Source organism: Xenia sp. Carnegie-2017, unplaced genomic scaffold (assembly GCF_021976095.1).
Source record: "Xenia sp. Carnegie-2017 unplaced genomic scaffold, XeniaSp_v1 HiC_scaffold_24, whole genome shotgun sequence".
Taxonomy (NCBI): Eukaryota; Metazoa; Cnidaria; class Anthozoa; order Malacalcyonacea; family Xeniidae; genus Xenia; species Xenia sp. Carnegie-2017.
In genome coordinates, this window is record NW_025813487.1 from 11,857,837 (window position 1) to 11,882,311 (window position 24,475).

The 24,475-nt window shown below is 32.4% G+C and overlaps 3 protein-coding genes across 5 annotated transcripts in view; all 3 read left to right on the forward strand.

Moving 5' to 3' along the window:
• The window catches only part of LOC124450441 (receptor-type tyrosine-protein phosphatase S-like), a 60,628-nt gene that overhangs the window by 25,207 nt on the left and 10,946 nt on the right, over positions 1-24,475 (forward strand). The window contains exons 8-9 of one of the 2 annotated variants that reach the window (XM_047001113.1): positions 21,751-21,823; positions 23,698-23,830. In XM_047001113.1, coding sequence (XP_046857069.1) covers positions 21,751-21,823; positions 23,698-23,830 — 206 coding nt within the window. The remainder of the gene's footprint in view (positions 1-21,750; positions 21,824-23,697; positions 23,831-24,475) is intronic. The other variant, XM_047001112.1, reaches the window with a different exon arrangement.
• LOC124450454 overlaps positions 5,343-24,475 on the forward strand; it is an 85,150-nt gene continuing 66,017 nt past the window's right edge. Inside the window, exon 1 of the mRNA XM_047001148.1 lies at positions 5,343-5,560. The gene's annotated coding sequence lies outside the window, so the exon portion shown is untranslated. The remainder of the gene's footprint in view (positions 5,561-24,475) is intronic.
• LOC124450436 overlaps positions 13,388-24,475 on the forward strand; it is a 153,475-nt gene continuing 142,387 nt past the window's right edge. Inside the window, exons 1-5 of one of the 2 annotated variants that reach the window (XM_047001090.1) lie at positions 13,388-13,541; positions 15,323-15,451; positions 15,945-16,107; positions 17,377-17,627; positions 18,572-18,892. In XM_047001090.1, the coding sequence (XP_046857046.1) occupies positions 13,475-13,541; positions 15,323-15,451; positions 15,945-16,107; positions 17,377-17,627; positions 18,572-18,892 (931 nt within the window). In that variant the 5' untranslated portion in view covers positions 13,388-13,474. The remainder of the gene's footprint in view (positions 13,542-15,322; positions 15,452-15,944; positions 16,108-17,376; positions 17,628-18,571; positions 18,893-24,475) is intronic. The other variant, XM_047001094.1, reaches the window with a different exon arrangement.

Consider the following 24,475-nt stretch of genomic DNA (forward strand, 5'->3'; position numbering starts at 1 on the left):
AGCTAAAAAAAACGTTAATTTTTTACAATAAGTTACAAATTTTATTCACTTATAAATTTTTTGTAAAAGTTTTACATCTGACGAAAAGAATGACACATATTCAAAACGTTTGAAAATTTTAACCAGAATAAACATTTCTTACATGTTCATACACATCAAAAATCATGTCTCCAATAACAGGCAAACTGAAAAATTAATGAACAAGTTATGCATGCCTATGTTTTAAATCAACCTTTCCTCATCATTTTGCCAAGATAGTTGCTTAAATATTTTACCTAAAAACAAAACACTTGATTAGCTGTTGAGCCATTTTATGGTTTTTATCTCTTCTGTTCATAATGACTTTCATTATAGGTCAGAACATATACATGGTAAAAGGACAGTTTAATATGTATGTGTTGTATTCGTTTAAATATAAAAAGTGACATAGCTAGTCAATTTTACAACGAAGGATATTGTGCTAGCGATGAGTTTATCCTAATTAAAACAAGGCCAATATACACGTTGTATTTTTTACGCTCCTAGCACGTATGCCCAGTAATTTACAATGACTCTTTGGGCAAAATTCTCTTTCACTCTTTTCTAGCAAAACTCTCCTTGATGAGCAAAGCATGAGGCAACGTGTGGATTATTCAAAATGTAATGAGGAACCATAAATTTGTTGTAGCATATCGAAATTGGGCACGATCTTAAACTCTCATATTTGGCACTATCTTATACTCCCATATTTGGCACTGTCTTATACTCCCATATTTGGCACTATCTTATACTCCCACATCATTTTCTTTTAATACGAGGAAGCCAAACGCATCTTATAGCATCCTTGTATTTGCAATTTCTCGGCTTTTAGATCTAAATGAAACATCGGCATTTTTAGTGCAGTCTTTGTGTTGAACAACAATGTTACGTTAAAATTGAATCACTACTGATTTCGTCGGTTTTAACCAGCCTCCGCAGAATTATCAAAAACAATGTGGCTCGCCCACAATGGCTATTGTTGCCCACAACACCATTAATGAACATTCTTTTGTATTTAATCAGCCACACAGCAGCTTTGCATGACGTATGATGCAAACGACCTATTTTGCAATTTCTGCTCCATACTGTTAAACATTTAAGAAACAAAAGATTTTTTCTGTGTTTACACCGGCTTAAAAAACAGAAGAGACCTTTGCGAGAGAACTCAAACTATTCGCTGCTTAAACTATTCGCTGCTTCTCAGTGCGACTTTTAACGCTTTTTTGAAAAACAAGCTTTAGAGCCAATTTCTTACCACGGAAACAAGAGCAGATTTGAGAAATTATACTATTATCACTTTCTTTCCCATAAAGGTGTTATTAAATGTTTATTATTCATTTTCAAATTAAAAGTGCGATGAGTTTAAATTGGATAATATAAATGAAAGTTGCATGTGTTTGAAGATTATAACATTAATACGGAAGTCGAAAGCTGACGCTCCCTTTTATGTAAATGATGAGTGATCACCTTTTCCCCATCCCTTATGGGTTCATTTTTATATTTGTATGTGGGAGACATGGACACACAAATGTAACAAATGAGTTATCATTTTGCAGGAATTGCTGTATCGACTGTTTTGACCTTAACGTTATCATAGAATTTTAAAACAAAGGAATTTAAGAGAATGAAATGATGCACTTTATTTGTATATTTGCTCATAGCTTGGTCTTTGTCCGTTTATTACAGTTGGCTACAGGTTGGTCAATCTTATGTTAGTTATTGTTTTGATTTATATTTATTTAATTTGTGAATTTTTCAAATTATTTTGTTATTCACGTGCATACGTGGACAATTTTTTATGAAAAGAGTGTCTGTCTGTTGTACAGATTTTTGCAATAAAATTTTGTCAAAATATGTAAATTTTGTAAACATTTGACAATAAAACGGTATTTCCGCATGATGCAGATGGCGCAGTAATTAAGTTTGGTCGTGTTACGTAAATTGAATGTCATCATCATTATATATTTTTTAGGAATCTGCTTCAACTTTAGTTTAGTGAACACCAAAATATTGACTAACGCCATTACGCTACTAACCAACGGCATGACAAACTTGCAAAGTTTGATTTCAGATAAGATTAGAGTCAAATTACATGGGAAACAACTTAAACATAAACAATGCATTTTCTTTTTTACATTTTAATGACATTATCGATCTTACATACAATCCTTTAGTAAATATCGACTGTCACAAAATAAAAATACAACCTCTTGATTGATTACTTTTATTTCTTTGTACAAACTTACACTTAATTGAAGGTTTAAAAATGGGATTTAGGGCCTGATTACATGAAGCATTTTCATCCCCGGGGTTGAGCTCAGCCTTTTTAAGTGGGCTAAAATTTCAGCCCAGCCTGCTCTATAAATCCTAATCAAATACAATTACTATCACATGACAGCTTTTCAACCCCGGTGCTGAACTCAACCCCGGCGTTGAAATTTCAGCCCTGCTTGAGCACCCTGGCTGAAATCTCAGCTGAAATTAACACCGGGGCTAAAAATATCTCATATAATTGTTTGATACCCAGGGCTGAAATCATTGAGCAAGCGTAGTAGCGAAGAATTGCGCGCAATATTGCACATGACCAAAACAAAATGGAGTCAACAATACACGAGGATATCCACGATCCAAATAAGATACAGAATCAGAAAGTGCAATTATCGTCCCAGTAAAGAGATTTCGTTGGGAGAACAACAAAGTTGACAATCTTTTAAAAAGTTTGAGCACTTATTAGACGCTTATGGAGTTTAAGAATAGTGATTTTAATGCAGATAAAGTAAAGCAGTACGAAGCTGTCAGACGTGAGATGGCTTCCATTTATGTTAATGATCCGTCACAGTTGATGAGCACCGAATATTACAAATCGATAAAAGTTTTCGTCAGCCATGTTTACAATTTTGGATAGTCGCGCGAAATTCAGTACTTGCGCGCAATTACTCAAGACCTCAGATCCGGGGTGGGAAGCTGCCATATAATCGTAAAAAATTTCAGCCCAGACAAAAGGTTTCAGATTAAACCCCGGGGTTGAAACGCTTCATGTAATCAGGCCCTTAAAAAGGAAAAATAAATAATCCGCAATTTGGATGAATGGCAATCGCGTACACATTGGCCAAACTTTTTAGAATTTTGTTAGCTAGAACAGCATGTAACATTTAACCCTATATGTTCAATTGCTCTTTAGCTTTCTCAATTTTTACCGAAAGCGATTTTAAATATTTTTCTCGATAGCTAATACAACTCTCCTTTTTAACAAAGTTATTATTTGTTTAAGGTTTGATATCAAATGCTGATGAACCAATGACCTATATCACCAAATGTTTTTCAGATCTTGCTCGCTTATAACTTTAGGGACGTTTCCATATCAAATCAGTTTTTAATGTACTCCGTTTAAAAACGCACTCCTTGATCATTCTACTTATTTGTCTGTTGATGTCTTGTTTAAAGACAAACGTTACTTTAAATAAATTATTGTTCGTTACTCAATGGATATGATAAGAAATTTATGTTGCTTGGGCAATTGTTTTTTTGATATAAATTTTAGAACAAAAAAGCGAGGAAAAAAGAAATCGGTTAACGTTCTTTTTAGTTAATAGTATTTTTTTGTCTTTGAAGTAAATGAATTTGAGTCGGCAAAACTTTTGTTCAATACAAGTAACACGTTTACACTTCAGTTTTAAAAGCTTATTCAAACTTGCCCTCGTTGAAATTTATACAGAAATGGCAATCTATTTTCTAAAATTAAAATATTTCAAACAATCAATGGTGTAAAACTACCTTTTTTCAATATTTGTGGGTGACTTGTCTCTTTTTTTGTTTTAAATGCGTTCGGTGCATGTAAAGTTCGAAGTTTGAACTGGGCTTAGTCATCAATTCATACCGTACGATTAACTAAATGTGAAATTGATTCATGGATTAGGCAAATGATTATAACATACAAATAAACCTTCGCTGGCGATCACAAATTTTAAAAGTTATATAGTCTGGGTTTAGTAGTAGCTGGCATTGTTTATGTACTGCTCGGTTCACATACACAAACAAATGAATTTATTTTGCTTTCGATATTAGTACGAAATACAACTATTATTTGTTTGAGATTTACATATCTTTAATTGTCTATGGAAATTATTGGATATAACTTTGAGTAGGTAATATATTTTAGTACGTACGATAAATTAAAAAATGTGCAAACTGCGAAACATTATTAATAGCTTTCAACCATTAAACATTACAATGGGTGCGGTATTTTCTGAATTATAACTATCCTATATGTGTGAAACAAAAAAGTCACAAGCGTATTAAAATATCGGTTAATTATATGGCATAGGCGTCAGACAACTGCTCACACGATGCGATTTGAGCACATGTAGAGTGAGCCTCCCCACATTCCAATCCGTCAATCTAAAAAATCGGTTCGAAATAGAGCTTCCTTTTTTTTATTCGACAAGATCAAAATAAACCAACTAGCCAAATTACATAGATTTGAAAAAGACTTGGAAACAAGATCGAAAAATATATCGATAAATGTACTGCATGGCACAAATGGCTGTTCACACGAATATAAATATCCAAATGAATATAAGTATCAACAAAATTATCAAACCTTCTCAATAAGAAACCAAACGTTTGATTTGAGACAATCGGAACCAACAAATTACATCCTGTAAACGGGCCTTTAAAAAGTCGTTGATGAGAAAGCATTTATTGCAAAAAAATGCTTTTTGGCGCAATTAAACGATAAAAAATTCATCATTAAAATTTGTAAAATATTTTGGGGACTTCACTTTTCTTAATGTGAGTACAGTCACGTGACATGCAATGTAAAGGAGGGAGTTTGGTTAGTGCAGAGTAGGTTAGAAAGTTATTGGGTCATCCGAAATTCAGTGAGCACATAGCACTTTTTTATACCTCAAACAAGTTTGGTGCGAAAAATGTTTAATATATATTTTTTGAGTCATATTTATAAATCTACATATATGATTAGCTAACCACATGTAGGCACTGCGTGTCTATTTTTAGATTTATTATAAGTTCGAAGAAGATTTTGGCTTTAGTTGGTGTCATTGTCAAAGTTTTGTTCTTTTGCACTTAGTTTTGTATAAAATTTTTGTTCTGGAAATTGAGTAAATCTGAAATCTCAAAGAACATAATTAGGCTCACACAAAACGCAATTTTTAAATCCTCATGTTTTGTAGCTAAAAGCGATAAAATCCAAAATATAAAAAAAACTCTCTTTGAATCAACGTTAGTTTTTAATATGTTGTTAACTCATTAATTTGCGTTTACTTATTATAGCTTGAAAGTTGGTGATCCTGGGAAAAGCGTTGAACTTTTACTAAAGGGAGTAGATATTGCGGCGGTGAAGTAGGAAAATACCGACCAATCAAGAATGGAAATTTAGACTACTTTTATATTGCTTACCCATTCAAAATCTGTATTGCTGGTTCATCTGTAGTCAATAATGAATGGCAGCCTAATGACAATGAAAATGTCTTTATCAATGAAAAAGTCTGTGATGTTAATAATTCGTGCAAATTCAACTATGGTAAGTTGCATCACCAAGTTAAGTCGTCAATTACGCAAGTACGCCGCCACAAGACGTATCACAGTTTATAAATAGCTTTACACAGTGATGATTGTTAAGAACTATACATAGCTAATCTTCATGAATAACAATTGAATCTTGTATAAAATAGGCATCAACTTTGACTCAATTCTTTAGTGTAAAATTATTAAATCAAAATTTCAGGAGTGGGATTATGCCAGGTTGAAATTTCACTTTTTATTAGATTCAATTGAAAGAATGAATTTGGGCAATGCTTTTGCTATTCAGTATCAGAGGGTAATTTCAGCACTCTAATTTAAGCGTCATATCGTAAATATGACTCTGCTAAAGTGCGTGTTTTAAACGATTACTTTACTTAGATTGTTGAACTTGAGAACATGTGGATATTGCTTCATTGTGTCTCTGAATAAATGTTTGTTTTTTAACGGTCTCTCCAATAAGCGTTAAACATAAAAATGATGCTCGTTGTTAAAAATGTTTGTTCATTTAAAATGTTTAAATAATAACACGCAGTGGCGGATCTAGGGAACCACAAAATAAATTATAACTTCTCAATTTTAACTTTAAATTATTTTCAGAAAAAACTAATGTTTTTTAATTTATAAAGATTATAATTTTGCCAACGGTGTTTAGAAATGTAAATATTTGCCAAACTGTGCTGCACTTAATTTATTTTGAGGTACTCTAAATCCGCCACTGATAACGCGTATGTGCATAAGAAAGTAGTTTACAAGTTACGTCTATTGTTGGAAATGACTTCGTACGCTTGCGTTTTTTATATGCATTACTTAAATTACATACTTTATTTCTTGATCTTACAAGAAGAATATTAACCACTTTTCTTTCAAGTGAATGTTGCGGTGGTGTAGATTGTTCTTTTTCTTGATTTGTTTAGAAATATTCTGGAAATATATTTTAACATTATCGTAATTTTTTAGTTTACGAAAGAAAGATTGAGAACGGAGATGGTTTAAATGTCCAATGTAATGAATCGTGCTCTAACTGGGTCATTGAAATGCGTTCAGCTGAATTTGGTGTTTTGTTAAAAGAAAGGAGGTGAAATAGAAAACCATATAAGATATCTTTGATGGAAAATGACTGTGTGTCAGCGTCAGCGTTGAGTGTTGTGCAAAGTCAATGCAACGGAAAGAAAAAATGTTCGTTTACAGTACGGAAGGAGGATTTCTTATCGAGACCATCCAGTTGCAGCAAAACACCAACACTACTTGTTTACTACATTTGCAAAACGCCTAAATCAGGTATAAACAGTTATAATATGTAACATTATATTTGTTAGGTTGGTGTTAATCTGCAACATGCAGAAGAGTTTTGTCTTTGGGTTTTAATTTATAAGCAAGCAAATATAACGTAGTGTATAGAATTTTCTCAAGAACCTTTTTCATTAATGCATGCTTACAACTACGTTACCGCACCAAACAGCAAAAAATGGCTGACCAGTCGATCTAATAACCGGCATCTATCCTTATCATTGATCCCTATATTCTGACTGGGTGTACTAATAAACAAAGAACGATATAATGATTTGTATATATATCAACCGGATACTAACCTTGTAAACATACTTCTAATAATGGCTAAATGAATGCTAAATAACTCAAGATGTCATACAAATGTAAGTGATCGTAAACGTTAGGTATATCTCGTATGGGCGAATAATACGGGAACTTCATACGCCGGATTTGTATTTTGTCAAGTTCTATACGAATTTTTATTTTTTATCTTATTCTCTGTTCAGAGTTCAAGTTAGGAAGATGTAAATTAGAATTAATATTTTATTGCACAATTGTTTTTTACTTTGCAATGTACATATTTTTAAAAAATAGTTTGAGACATATTCATCTTTTTTTTATTTGGTTGTAGAGAGCAGAATGACACCAGTAACACAATTAAACACTTCATCAAAAGTAACCCTTTACCTGTAGCACCCAGTATGAAATAAGTGAATCTAACACCAAGGATAGCGTTTATCTAGGTAATAAAAAGACTCATTTTCTTTATCATCTTTGACAGTAGTGATCCAGGAACGGTCAGAATACATTACTGAAAATATATTTCCATTACTTCAGAGTGAATCCTGTTGGAAGTATTTTACTCTAATATGTTCTTTAGATTTTTTTAACCAACAGCGTACTCAAAATTTATATTGACCTTCCCAAGATTTTCCACTGATCTGTGTTTCGCTTATGATAACTGTTCGAACAAATTCTGTGGTCTCATATCATCGCAGAATGCTCAGTATAAAATTTTTTGAAGTTAAGTTAAAAATTGCATTGCATTGATTTGTATTAGGTAGCCCTAATCTTTCAAATGGACAGTTTAAGCAAGTCGTATAACCCCATCCGTGTGAACAACACTAGTAACAATTCTTGCATACTAACACAAGTGTAGATAAGTCGTGTTTTCTCGCTATGGGTTTTTTTATGAAATGAAAACTAGGGCATTGAAGCACGACGTAAAAAATGTCCGTTACTTGTTTAAATTTATCAGCTCCGTAAACACGCTGCTCTAGACATTGATTCAATTGTTGGGAAATGTACCTCACGTTGAGCTAAACTTAAAATTAAATGAATTTCCATTGTTAGCAGCACCTGTAACTTGTATAGACTACGAAGGAAGATTTTTCTGAAGAAAACTATGAACAACCCTTAATTGCTGTGAAATCTCTTTTTCTTTAAGGTATAATTGCAAGTCTTGCAGTGGGCGCTCTTCTACATTATTGTTCTGGTCGTGATCCTTTTGTTCTGGTTTGTATTTTGTAATTGTTGTCATGTTCGAGATTAACCCAATGTTGTGCTTTCCGACACCTGGGGCTATAAGAGCTCAAATTTTTCTTTTTAATTGGTATATTTTCATACGTTAGATTCATAGGACGATTTCGCTTATCAATTATTTTACGTATTTTTAAAGCCTTAGTATATTTGTAAAGCGGTTCTTAATTTGATTCGTTGTGTATATATAAGTAGCAATGCATATATGGATGGAAATATTCATTTAACTGATTATAACATCGCAAAATTCAGCCCTTCTTTACCTTTGATAATAGCATCTATATAAAGATTTATTAACTGTATCTCTTTACCTGATAAGGTTTGCTCAGTTAATTCATAACTGAATAAAATGTGTTCGGATAGTTTTATCAAATACAATTTTTCTTTTTTATTGTTTTGTAACATAGAAAATTTATGAGAATGGCCTGGTTTTTACAGCATAATACGTTGAAAGCAAAATGTTGGACGCATATATACGGAACCCGTTAAATATGAGAAAAGGATGAAACAAGAAAAAAATTTAATCGTTAACATGGACGAAGATTGTGTCATACCAGTTCCTAAAGATAATAAGATAAATCAAACCACTTTTACAGTAAGTGTTCGGTAAGAGAAACTTCAGACACAAACTAAGTTATTGAATTGAAAAATATTTTTCGGTTGCTCTTAACAATATCAGTTTTTAGGGTGTATTTTTTTATGATTATCTCAAACTTTTCTTCAAATTTACTACAAGCCATTTAAATTTTTCATGATTATCAGAATTTCAACTTTTTACAATTTAACACTTCTTACCGTGAATTAACTTCAAAATCTCAATATTGAACAAAAAGAATAATAGCACAGCGCTATAACCAACAACTACAAACAATAACGACCCCATGTAACAACATTTGAGAAATTAACCTTCCACTCCTCTTCCTTGTAAACCAGATAAGTCTACTCAAAAGCAGAGAGCCCCATACGCTACAAGTCCCGGGCACGTGACCGGTATAGCAGAGTTTAAAGGTGAAAGGTTGACTTGTCTGGTTTACAAGGAAGAGGAGTGGAAGGTTAATTTCGCAAATGTTGTTACATGGGGTCGTTATTGTTTGTAGTTGTTGATTATAGCGCTGTGCTATCATTCTTTTTGTTTAATAACATCTCAATATTGCATAGACAAAAACATTTTGCTCTAGACCTCCATATGTTTTAATACAGCCCTGTTTGTGCTTTGTTTACGCCACTGACCATTATCATCATCTTTCGTTTCATTTTATTGTCACTATTAGCTAGGTGATTTTTGAAGAATAAGTCTCACAAGATGTTTTGTGCGATAGCCATTTTGGACGATCAAAAGTGGTGCATAAAAAGTTGTAATAGCGGCAAGATGTCTACTTTTGCAACTAACTCAGGTCTATCAAAGTCAAAGGGAAAATTAAGAGAAATAACGAGAGTTAAGTTAAAAAATGACGTTATTTCACATTTGGTAAGTAATCCCTAAACTCTGTACCAGGAAGCTCGATGCCAGAAACAACGACAAGCACGCAAAGTATTTCAGAACGGCCCATTCTCTAATTCCATCATTTTGCTCTATATTATCAGAAAATCAATAATCAATTTCGACCACTGTCTGTAGCGCAAACAAGCAGTCAAGATTTAACTTACCAAGGGTTAGACCATTCCAAAAGGAACGAAAATGATGAACATTACCAATCATTAAATGCAAACGAAGACGATGCAACCTTGCAAGGAGTAGATGTAACACAAATGAATAAAGAAAATGCCTACTAGTGATTAAATGCAAATGTAGATGACACAACTTATCAAGAACTAGGTGCAACACAAATGAATAATAAAGACGATGGTTACGAATCACCGAAAATAAATGGAATGAGTAAAACAGAAGCGGCTTATGTAATAATGTACTAAATTAGCCATTCAAAATTTGCTCAGAGTGCTGGTTCAAATAAAGCTCCTTAACGATTATGGTACTGTTTTGAGGGACGTTCTTTGTTGAAAAAATAATAATTTAGAAGCACTTATACACAATAAATAAACACAAAGTTTGATGCAAACATTTTTCTGGTTATTTGTAAGCTAGTTTTAGAATGTGTTAGATTTCTAATTCGAGTCCCGTTTTAGTTAGTGCCAAGGATAATGGCACATTTTTGGGGTAATACAACTTTTTTAAACAATTTTTATCAATAACACTTTAATTGGAAACAAAAAGCAAGTTGAAAAAGGAAAAAAATGTATATATACGTAAATTATCGACTTAAACAATTGTATTGTGAATTGCAGTACAGGGATTTCCGTTTATGTCATCATTGACTTTGTAAAAATTTGCTATTCTACATGCAGACGTTTCTACCTCTATAATCATAAACTATGAAACACCAGCTGGCATGCCCCAAAACGGTACCAATAATAAGAAATAAAAAATACTGGTACCGGTGTATTAACAAAGTGACGGAGAAAGTTAAAGAAACATTCAGTATTGTTTCATAATCTCACTCAGGGGCCTACATTAAGGGAAAGTGTGTGTGTGTGTGGTGGGGTGTTCCCCAATAGTTTCTATACTATGTCTAAACGTTTATCAACAAACTCACATTGAACAAAAAAGGCGTTCCCGTTAAAATTGGAAACATAGCTTGCAAAGTTTAATGGAGATATTTCGTAATACTGAACACGTCGATATGAGCATTCAAAAACAAGCATAATTCATTTTACACAAGAAAAGAATAAAAAATGAACTCCCGTGTTGCGGCAAGCTCAACAACGTCAGACAGTATGCAATCACATTATTTTTCAATGATTTTAATAAAATCAAACAAGTATTGTCTGACTATTATAGAGCTGAAACCTTGATGAATTTTGTTCATGCTGTTACCTATAAAAGAGCCCAAAGTTCACAAAGTTTAGTACCGACATTGAACTCGTAATAAGGTTTTGAAAGAACAGAATTTCATATATTGAGCGTAATTAAGACACCGCCCACTTTTAGAAACAATTGAGGTTCTTTATCTAAAGATAACGTAGCTAAGACTTGTAAAAAAGTTTATCGTAAAGCGCTCACAAACCACCATCCTAGTTTCACTATTTCTCCCATTCATTTATTAGCACATTTTTAATTAATTTGTTTTGGCCCTGGACTGGGCAAACGCTTCAAACATCTTAATTGTGTTTAGCTATAATCAATGCTGAACTGTGGTTGCCACTCAGTTGCTACATCGGAATTGGCTGTAGTTTGTTCTTACTTCTGTCATGTCACTTTATATTAATTATAATGTTAACTGGAGTTTATGTTTTCTGAGTTACAAATATCAACTACATACACGACTGATTCAGTATTATTTAGGAACTGCCGACCAGACGTATTTTTTAAGTTTTGATGATTACTCTTAAAGAATTGGAACAGGTAGCCTATTACAGAAAGGACACTTTGCTCAATCAGTATTGCACGAATGAGGCTCGCATTGTTAGAAGCAATTTTTTGCGTTTAAAGATCACTGGGTGAACTTTTTTAAAAAATACGAGCTATATAGTTACGTTGCTGTAGTTGAAATTGATGTATTAGTTTAATTAGTTTTGAAAAAATAATTAAGATTTTTTCATTGATGAGAAACCGTTTGTTTTCTTTTACAATCAATGTGGCTATATAAAGGGACGCAATCCCGAATGTCGAGAATTTTTCCAGAAAGCACTGGCTGAATCAGCATAGCAAATGCCGGGTTGCGTCCAGGTATTTTCTAATAAATGTTTCCAAATACGATTGGAGCATTAATGTATGGAGTATCAAGCTTTTCGCATTTCCATTTAATAAAAAGCGAAATTAAAACAGATTTTGTACAAGTTAAACATCTTTCAACGCGTTATGTCTCAAAGGAAATTGTGCTATAAGTAGTTATAAAAACAATATGGTTAGAAAACGACGAGAAATGCATTCAATCTAAAGTCACTCGTGCATGCTTTTCTAAATTGCTCTTTAGAGCACACTATAAGCTACCAATCATTTTAACTTCTAATAGCATAAGTCCTCCATAAAACCCCCAAAATTTGCCGTTTTATTCGCTGCGCAATAAAAGCACTAATTGATGATAGGAATATAAATTCAATGTTTTTTACAAATGATTATTTTGAGTTAATAATCATTTGTAAAGTGATAAGTTCGAACTAAAAAAGTTTAAAAACAGAGAACATCAATAACTGCGAAGATCTTTACATTTCAAACATAATTCAATTTTAAAACAAATGATATTTCCTGAATAATAAAGGCTAAAACAATTTTTAATACTTTTCCCATTTGTGAGCATTTTCCACCATGTCAATTTTCAACATCTTTCGTCTCATTTCAGTTGAAATTCTCAGTCAGAAAAGAATTCTTGAAAAAGAATTAAACTTCCTGAGATTAATTCCATGTAAGTTGACAATGACCTAGGCGCAGCGCATAACTGTGTTTCAATTTTGTGCTTAATAGTTATATTTTGACTAACAGCGTCTACAAAGACTTGGTATCTTGCTGTAACATTTATACCATAGGTAACCAGTTTATTGAGTTATAGTTCCTAGTTACCCAGAATGGCCTTAATCCGATTCATGAAGTAAATATCAATTGTAACTGTAAGTGACAACGCTAAAAATGTGGAGACAACTATTTTGTTACATTGTCAAGCTCATCTACGTGATTGTAGTTTGATTTGATGATTATGTTGTTGTATAAATGATGTTGGACACACCATTTAATTCTTTACCAAAACTACAAGAATAAAACTCTTTACTTTGTCATTACTTTGTAATCTAACTGCGTTCCTTCTCTTCGTAACACGTTGACAAAATATAATGTGGTTAAGTATTTTCAGGTACGTTATACTGAAAGTGTTCCGTGATTGTAGTTCTCAAAGCGAAAAAGGAAAGCTGACTCGCCTCTATTATGTAGATCACACGTTGTTTTAAGTGTTTACATCCTTTCCGTCTGTTGTGAGCTCATTCTTATATTTGCCTGACCAAGAAATGGACAAACTAATGACACAAAGCTATGTTTTGATTTGAGAGTTCGTTCTAATGACTATTTGGTCCTTGATGTGAAATCCAGCTCAAAATTCACGGAATTGAGGAAAAAAGAATGATGTACTTCTTTAATATTTTCGTTCGCGTCTTAATGTTCTTAGGCTTCTTCCAGTTAACTACAGGTTGGTCAATGTAATATAGTGAAGTTATATTTCTTTAATTTCTTACAATTTCTTACAATTTTTTAATTTCTTACAATTATTTAGACGGTATTTTTATTTACACCTGTTGACAACTGTCTTCTTATAGTAGAAATTGTGTAATATTTTACAACAAAAATTGTGCAAGTGCCATAAAATTTTAAATTAAACCGAGGCACTTCCGTGTTAAGATGCACGAATGGCATGCTGGAAAATGCGGAGTTTAAATTATGGAGAGTAGAACGAGTATGGAGTTGGAATGCGCAGCAGAGCCTTCTTCACTAAATACAATTTAACACATCTCTGCGTTTTCCACTCTGTGCCACATAATGTTAAAAATGCCGAATCTTAGTTCATAAAAGGTGTTTGTTTCACATGCATGGTTTTCAACTATAAAATAACATGGTTGCCTAAATTTCTTTTGTTCTTGTATGTCGAATTAATAATGTATTTAATTACTTAATTAGAATTTTTAATTCAGATTCAAAGGTGGTATAACAAGTAACACAGCCTTGTATAGCATCTGTACTTTGATATATTTACTAACAACCTCGAACTTTGAGCATAAAATAACAAAAACTATTACAAAGTATTTGCATACGTATGCATATTGCGCATGTGAATTACTTGCTGAAAAGTTGTGTAAATTACATCATATTGAAAATGAAAGAATGATCCCCCTAAAAAAAGTAGACCCGCATGCCCATGACTATTTACTAACCTCCCTCGGCTTTCTAATACATTTAAGCACTAAGTAGCCTCACTTATAATAATTTGTGAAATATTAACTATATATGCTGACATGTATAATTTCTGTTTGTAGTTTGTAGACTTCTATGGTAAATTATATTTTTGTTTGTCTTTGTATATAGAAAGTGTTTCTGCCGTACAATACTATAATCATGGCACAGCAACACCTGCTCTTATCCAGGGACATAACTGAGGGGTGTAGAGTGTCAAGTGATGGGAACCTTTAAACATTAGGGAAGCCCACCAAAATTAACAGAAAAAGTTATTTAAGTACTAAAATATGTTTATGAAAGATCATGATTTTGTTACAGCTTTGCAGTTTTGTATACTGTCAATGAAATTTAAATACTGTTTGGGTTGAGGATAATTTGGAGATTATTTCTTCGGTATTAATTTTTGCCTAAAAGACAAAAATGAAAAACGCTGGTAATGGCTGCTAAATAGAATATTTCAGATATAGCAAAGAAATCGTGCATAGTTTTTTTACGTCACGTTACAATTCAGCTATCTTACATGCCACATCTTATACAAATGATACGTGAATTTTATAGGATTATAGGAAAAAGGATTTTATAAACGTAAGAGATAAAGAAGGATCAAAACATTCAACTCTAATGGACAATGGGACGTTTTAGCCAGTTGAAAAACCGAAGCGTAAAGCAGATGTTTGTTGCGGACTACTATTCATTTGTGGTGTATTCAGCCTGCTAGTTTGGGCGTTTTTATGTAAATATTTTCGTGTTCGCTTACAACAAAAACATCAGATTTTTAAAGAAAAAAGTGTACTAATGTTATAAAACTTACAGATCACGACAAAACAAACAGGGAGGCCGCACTTCTAAGAACACAGTCGTATATATTACGTTAAGACCAACATTGTTAATCGGGCTTGCATGGATTACGACATCAAACACTACTCAAAAGCAAGAACAGCTGGTTTCAACGCTGCAAGTGTCGTTGTGAAAACATGCAGCTGTTACCTTTGTAAACAGTATTTTTTCTGTGTCTTACAGGTTTATCGTGTGATGTTTTTGGAGGCAAACGTTTGGAATGTGGAAATAATGCACAACAGCAGGATCAATGTCCAAAAACATGTTGCTTTAACCAAACAGTCAATCCTCCTTGTTATTTTAATAAAAAAGGTATAAAATACTGTTTGTTGCTCCTAGACTTATGTATAGTGTAAAGCTATAAGAAATTTTCTTTTGACAAGAAATTTTTTGCTTGTCTTTACCCACGGAAATTCTAATTTTTTCCTCTGTTTCACATTAGAAATATATTATTTCTGTAGACTTGGGTTTACGAATTTTCATTTGGATGAAACAATGTGTTTCACTTTTTTATTTTCGTTGAAGAAGAGATTTTACATTATTTTCAATGTTCTTATTTTGTATTTTACAATGTATTTAAGAGTTGACATATCATTTTCATAAGTAGAGCGTGTTAATGTTTGAAACACATCTTTAGATTAAAACATGATAAATCAACACATCGTTATTTTCAATGCTCTTATTTTATATTTTACAATTGCATTTACAAGTTAACAGATTTTGTTAAGTAGAGCGTATCAATGTTTTAATGACAACTTTAGATTAAGACATGATAAATCAATAGATCGTTGAAATTTTCTTTTAGGCTATGGTCCTATTAAACACGCAAACGGACTTTGCATAAATGTACAAGGTACACAACGTCTCATTTGGTCAAGTGACTGCACTTCAAGAAATACTTTTTTCTTGTTGTCATATGACTATCCACCTTATCACGTGACTACAGGAAAATGTATTTTACCATCCAAGTGAGTTGATTTATTTTTTTTAAGTTTGTTTAACAAGCTGTTTTATTGCAATGTCACTGGAAGACTTTCTTTGGTCATCTAATAAGAAATACTCTAAAATCATTCATCTAAAAATGACAACAGAAATGCATGAAAGGCAAAAAGTGGACGAGGCTTCTTAAATTACGCAAGGAATATTACAAGGAATATTGTCTACATCGTTATAGAAGATAAGTCCTAAAAGACAAGTTCAGTGAGCACAGGGTTTCAATTGGCAAAAGAGAAGTTTTCTTTTTGACCAATCATAAGTAATGACGAAGCAGATTCTGCCTCACGAAATATGTGCAGCAAAGAATACTCCCAACCTAAAGAGTGTTTCTACAAAACTTAACAGTGCTGCATTATGCTTCCAGTAATGATTCTGTGGGGCTGTGCTCATCAAGCGTTTATAATTTTTCCACACTATAAGTTGTTATTGCATTATGACATTTACATGTCAGATAAAAACTTCTTGTATTCATTTAAATCCACTAATCAAAATCCAAAAGATTTTTATGCTTTCTGCCTGATAATTACAGTGACCAGCTTTGCATTGTATACGAGCATGCAAACACTACGGAATAACTCTACTTAAAAACTTATGAATGTTTCGTGATTTTTCCTCAAAAAAATGCTGTAGTAAAGTTTTATTATTCTGGGCATAAATAGGAACCTCAACTTTTTGCCACATGTTTGTGAGTTTCAAGAATGGAGCTGGGATCATTCAATTCTCGATTCAATTCAATTAATTTAATTCATTTTTAAATGCAATTCCAGGAAAAAAAAGCTTCCACGATTTTTAAGTAAAGAGCCTTAAAATTTGATTTAAAGATAGGAACTGCCATGATTGTTTGCCAAAATAACATAAGAATTTTAGGGATATTCAAGCAACTGACCATGGCATTTGCTGTCTTTAAAACGAATTTTTAGATATGTCACGACGACAAAGTTTGTATATTACTATTTAAAAAAGTGTCATAAGTTGAAGATGTTTTTGGCTTTGGTTAGTGTCAATATCAAAGTTTTGCTCTTCTGCATTTAGTTTGTATTAACTTTTATATTAATTTTCTCTTCAGGAAATTGGGTATATCTGAAATCTTAAAGGATATAATTAGGCTCGCACAAATCGTAATGTTTGAATTCGCGTATTTTATAAAAGCGATAAAATGAAAAAAAGCAAAAACAAAGTTTTTGAGAATCGTTAGTTTTCAATAAGTCGCCAACTTATCAATTTACGTTTACTTATTATAGTCCGAATCTTGCTAATCCTGGGACAAGAGTTGAACTTTTTCTAACAGAGAGTAGATATTGCGGCGGCTCAGTAGGAAGATACCGACCAATCAAGAATGGAAATTTAGACTACTTTTATACTAATACACCATACAAAATATGTATTGGTGGTTCAACTGTAGTCAATAATGAATGGCAGCCTAATGACAATGAAATTGTCTTTATCAATGAAAAAGTCTGTGATCTTAATAATTCGTGCAAATTCAACTATGGTAAGTTGCATCACCAAGTTGAGTCATTAATTACGCCAGTAGACTACGAGACGTATCACAGTTTATAAATAGCTTTACTCAGTTATGATTTTTGAGAACTATGCATACACTCGCTAATCTTCATGAATAACAATTGAATCTTGCATAAAATAGGCATCAACTTTGACTCGATTCTTAAGTGTGATATTGTGAAATCGAATATGACGATACTAATTTCAGGAGTGCGATTATACCAGGATTATTGATTAGATTCAATTGAAAAATGAAATTGGGTAGTGCTTTTGCTATTCAGTATCAGAGGAAAATTTAAGCACTCTAATTTAATCGTTATATCGTAAATATGACTGCTGTAGTACGTGTTTTAAACGATGTCTTTGTGAGAATGTTGAACTTGAGAACATGTGGATTCCGCTTTACTGTGTCTCTCAATAAATGTTTGTTTTTTAACGCTCTCTCCAATAAGCGTTGTTGAAAAGTGTTCGTTCATTTAAAATGTTTAAATAAAAACACGCAGTGGCGGATGTAGGGTACCCAAAATAATTATAACTTTTTAATTTTAACTTCAAATTACTTTCAGAAAAAACTATATGTTTTTAGTTTATAAGGATTTTAATATTGCCAATGAATTTGTCCCAAAGGTGTTTAGAAATGTTAATATATTCCATAATGTGCTCCCCCCTTTTTTTTGAGATCAGCCACTGATTACACGTAAGTGCATATGAAATAGTTTGCAAGTTACGTCTATTGTTGGAAATGACTTTCAACCTTAGCTTGTGGTTTTTTATATGCATTACTTAAATTACATACTTTATTTCTTCCTTTTACAAGAAGAATATTAACCACTTTTCTCTCAAGTGAATGTTGTGGTGGTGTAGATTGCTCTTTTTCTTGATTTGTTGGGAAATATTCTGGAAATATATTTTAACAATATGTTAATAATTTAGTTTACGAAAGGAAGATTGAGAACGGAAGTGATTTAAATATCCAATGTGATGAAAAGTGCTCTAATTGGGTCATTGAAATGCGTTCAGCTGAATTTGGTGTTTTGTTAAAAGAAAGGGGGCGAACTAGAAAACCATATGGGATATCTTCGATAGAAAAAGACTGTCTGTCAACGTCAGCGTTGAGTGTTGCGCAAAATCAGTGCAACGGAAAGAAAAAATGTTCGTTTACAGTACGGAAAGAGGATTTCTTAACAAGACCATCCAGTTGCAGCGAAACATCAACACTACTTGTTTACTACACTTGCAAAACGCCTAAATCAAGTATGAAATAACATTTTTGTACCAAACGAAAATTGTTTAGGGTAATGGTGGTGGTGAGATTTAAGGAAAATTAAAGGAAATGTGTATAAAATTTTTTGGGGGCATGTTTTGTTAGATTATGTATGTTCCTATAAATATGAAAAAAGCTTCATAGTATATACGCCTCCTCTAGACGAATTAAGAAAATTTTGACGAGAGCAACCAGAAAAGATTTTGCTTACGTTTGTCACTCATATGTTGACAAATATGTCTTAAATTAATAAACATACGCAAAATAGAACAAAATCTACAAACAAGTTTTCATGTAGCCAAAATTTTCAAATACCTCAAAGACTTATTTGTAAAAATCTTTCAATATTAAAAATAATGCTTCTTGAATGAATAACAATCGTCACGCAAAAAACAAAGAATCAAATTTCAATTTTGAACAACATTTTATGCTAATTTTTCACGTTGTAGTCGTTTTACCACGTTCGACAACATTTGTTGGCTTTAGGCATGCGTAAGTGTGTGTTGAATTAATTTTTCTCACACAATATTAGGAATAAAACTTATTTTGTGCTTTCTTTTGTTTCAATTTATCGTTTTTCCCCTTGTCCAGTTTCTTTTGTCATTAATAAGCTCCAATATGCACTAAGATGTCAAATAAAGCCGAATTTTTATGAGCCTGTTATCGGACATTATTTTTATAAGAACGTACCACTCGTCGATTGAGCCACTCAAAATAGCAAAAGTTGGCCCCGTTTGACCAGTTCGTAACAACAAATTCTAACATCGTCCAACAAAGTTGTACAATGTTGGATAGACATGTTGCGCTCGTTTTATTAGGCTTAACATTAGTTCTTGACACACATGTTTGTAGTGAACATTAAGACATCCGGAGAAACCATCAGTACTGATAAATCAAAAAGTAACACTTTGGCATCCACAACAAAAACTGATACGACAGGTCACAAAATAACAACAGAAGACAGTAAATTCAACAACAAAGATGGCGATGATTCAGGTAACAAAATTTTTCTTTGTTCTGTACCACATTATTATCCAAACAAGTGCCACTGTCTTTGTTTAGTGTTTGTTCAGACAGTTTCGTGAAGGATGTGAAAATTAGCAACAAATAACATGGCTTGTTGGCTAATAAACAAGTAATAAAAGTGTCTTACATCATAGTATAATGTAAAAATCAATAAGTGAAAGTTGTGTTAGTGATTAAGTGAACAACTAACTCGTACGCATCACAAAAGACTTTTGAAAGATAATTTATAGTTCGTATTTGTGTAAAATCTTGAGAACTTTACTTTTCTACATGTGAACACAATCATTTCACATACATATAAGAGAAGGCGTTTGCAAAAATGGATACAAAAATAATTGGTTGTTAGTATTGTGAAAAATATAATATAATTCAAATAATTTTTTTCATCTACTTCATTTTGCGACAACATCCTTGACAAGTTACCAGGAGTACCCATTGCTCATGTATTTTTCAAATTCGTTGATATAACGGTGTTAAATGAAAATCTACTATTCGTGTTCAACCGGGCTGTGTGTAGATTTTGTCAAAATGTAATAAGATATAAAGGCAACTCTAATATACTGCCATTTGTTTTTCATTTTCTTATTCACATTACGACATCAACAACATCCATCGCAATGAGTGATTTAAAAAGTTTTGACTTAATTAACTGTAGCACCAACAGAAGAATCTACGAAGACATACCTCAATGCCACTTCAAAAAAAGAGATAAACTTGGGAAACGTAGGTAATAAAAAATCACTGTAAACTATGTTATACATTAATAAATTTACCATAATTTCTTTTAAAAGTGCTGCTTGAAGAATAGGAAATCCGAAAAATAAGAGAAAGTTAGCATTTGAAGGCAGTATTTTTCTTTTACTGAGTTTCGTTATTTATCATTTCGCTTTCTTTGCTAAGGTAAATTTGCATTGCGTCTTATTGGACTTTATTCCTTGCTTGCATGAGCTGTTCGAACAACTACATAGTTTTGTGAAGGAATGTGAGGAGCTGATTACATGAGCCCGGGTAGCCGGATTCTTCCAAGCGTTAAATGATTTTGGGAAATGGAAACGATTCAATGCTCGTCATCAGATAAATCTTCCCGAGAAATTTCATAATCTTCTGATTTCATACGCAAAACATTTAAAATTACAATAACCAATTTGGCTTAATTTATGAATTTCAGCTGGAAGGACTTGTGGCGCTTAACAAACAGTTGTAATTCTTACGCTTAAAGTTTTGCCTTTTTTCAATGCCTCAAATCATTTCACGCCTCACCGAATCCCGGTTAGCTAGGATCATGCCGGCAATCAATTATTTTAAATTTAAGGGTGAAAGATCCCGCAAAGTGTTACTAAAAAAGCAAAGTAAAGTAAAACCGTGTGATAGTATTGACCTCTTCAATAGTTTGTATTAATTACTAGAATAGTTGCTCAATTCCCCCGGGGGTTGCAACGATGTATAAGCAAAGACAAAATGCCTTTCATTTACTTAATGACGAGCTTTGTTAACCCCTATCCTATTTTGGTGTTGTTTTTCCAGTGACTAAAGTAATTTCCATTTATTTAACGCAAAGTCTGCTGTAACTTTTCTTTCTGCCTGAGGCATTTAGTCTAGATACTCCACGACTAATAAAATTTCATTAAGAACTATATAGATCAAGATGATTTTTTTGACTTTTTTACGATTTTTTGTTCATTAACTTTCCATAGGTGTCTCAAAATTGTCTAAAATTCGAACTTCGATGAACAAAGTTCTATTTTTAAGAACTTGTAGCAAATAGAGACTTTGGACGGAAAATTTTATGAATGAGTGCAATGAGCTCTCCGTTTTCTTTTAGTTGCCCTTGCTGGTGCTGCAGTTGGTGCCGTTCTGATTATTTGTCTGGCTTTGCTGATAATTTGTCTTTTATGGTTAGTACTTAAAAACTGCTGTCATTTCCTAAAAAATCCTCAACAACTGCAAATTATAAGCTCGTACTTAATTAAGTCATTTTTTCTTTTCGAGTGAGCTTTACACGTTAGATAGTTTTTTCTGCCTATCATGGCTTATTATAGTTATTGCATTGCATTTTGTTCATTTAATTTATAATTTCTTGTCGTTTTCTGAAAGGCATATCATCAACTTATCTTCAACATCTTTGATAAAACCTAAATTGCAACATTGCAGTGCATGAAATGTCTTTTATGATGTGATAAATATTTTTAACAACTAATATCCAGGTCTTTTTAACTTTAATAAATTGAATTTTTGGTTACGTGTTCTTCAAAATGACTAGTTGAATAATTTTCTTATATATAATGCCACAGCACTGCGCGTATATGTGCTAGACTTAGAATAAAAATTTATCAAAAGCTCAGTTTGATTACAGTGTAATCTGTATTCTACCATTTAGGACTTTACAGGCAACAAAATACCTACAATGTGCAAATTTTTGTCTTCAAAAGTAATCAAGGAAACATTTTCACAGGATATTTTTATAATTGATATTTGCTGCTATCCGAACATAAAGGCTCGTTTCTAGTTTCACAATCCATGTTTTTTCTTGGAGAAGTACGAAATTATATCACGTGAAATAATCTTATGCATGCGTGATGTCGACAAGTGTGATTTCGGGAGAGAAAACTTTTCTTTGACAGTTAGTTGAATCTAATTCTACTTACTTTAAAAGATAATAAAGTAGTAAAATTCATTACACTCACTGATGTTCAACTACAATATTTTTTCGATTTTATTCCAAGTAATAACAATACGTTATCTGTTAAGTTACATCTCCGCTATGTTGCTATTTCCTAGTTATCTCTCGTCCCTATTCATAGCTTCTATCAACATGTTCACTTCTCAATCATATAATTGCATATTAAAGTATTAAGTCATTAATATAATGATATCTACAGCAGCTATCCACATATGCTACATGTTTACTAGAGTAACTATCCGCATACTGCGCATTTCACATTTCTCATGAATTATTTTGCCCTACCTCAGCTACTCCCATAATACAAACTTCTCTTCAAATTTAGTAGTATTTTAGAAAATTAATTCTACTCCTTGTGTGCCCAGTGATTGAAAACAAATTTAATTGGAGAAGTAGCTAGCTAAAAATAGGCTGGCTTTGCCACAACTGCCAGAAATCAAAATATTTTATCCTGTAAATTTGTTGACGTATTTAGCTACCTAAGAATATTTAAGTTCTATATAATTTTTCGTCTTTGTTTTGTGAAAAGAAAATTTTATGACATTGGGAACTTATCTCATTCAACTCAATAAAATATTTCCATCATTTTTTCGTTTTTCCTTTGGTAAATTTTATCAAAAGTTCGTTTGGACGTTCATTACAACAAAAAATGTAACATACGCAACATAGAATAAAATATGCAAATAAGTTTTCATGTAGCAGGAATTCTTTTTCAAAAATTCACTGACCAAAAAAAAAGATACGGTCAAGTGTAGAAGAAAATGAGACATGGTTGTCATAGCAACGCAATCAGTTATCTTATTCAAGCATCTTTAGATATAACTGGCATTTTTGATACACCTGGATAGTTCATATTTCCAAAGTTTGAGTGTGTTTGATCAAAGTAATGTTTTGATCAAACTAATGTAAGTGAAGGATACCTGAAACACCTGAATATTGCTTGAACTCTAGGGGCCTCCTTAAAAAGGTTCAAATTCTGCATGTAACGGAAAAGCCCCCTAAATAATTTTACCAATACTTAATCAACAACAATTTCTTGTCAATGATGACTTATATAGAAAATTGATAAAAGTTATTTGTCTTTTCTAGCAAAGCACGGCGGAAACCAATCTCCCGTAATTTGTACATGAAACCCTTAAAATGTAAGAAAAATTCAAAAGACGAAAAACACTTATCCCTCAACATGAACGAAGATGTTCAAGGGAATACAAATGTTGCAACGGTAAGGCCTAGATTTTGTCTTAAAAAGCTCAACTGCCGTAATAATCAAATCACCAAAATTGGTGGCTTGCAACCCTTCCCTTTGGAGTAAGAGAATAATGAAATGTTCGCCATGTTGTAAATAAAGAAAACCTTCGTCAAAATCATCCAACAGGGCGGCTTGACGTAATTTGCCAGCCAATAATAGCCCAAAAGACTTTTCCCAGTAAAGACTTCATCACGTGTCAACGTCTGATATTTGATTTGCTTTTATAAGTCATGATGACTCATCTAGCGTACGTCATCATTAAAAGAAAGTTATAACTAAAATATGCAAAACTGTTTTAATATACAGTGCTTTCATTGTCTTTATAAAAAAAAAATCAGACGTGCACTAAACAGTCTCAAAGACTGTTTACGATATTATTTTATTTGTATTTAGCAAGCAGATATTGACACATGATGTTTTGTCTGCCAAAATACATATGGTCATATAGTTTCAAAAACAATTCTTTACAGAGTTCTTGGGTTAGTATTCAAATTTCAAGTCAGCTCTTTTCTAATTCAAACGATTAATTTTGGTCATTTACAATGGAATTACGTTTTTAAAGGAAATATGTAATATTATCACGTCGACGAAGTCGGTAATTAAGTTAGTGATAGCGTA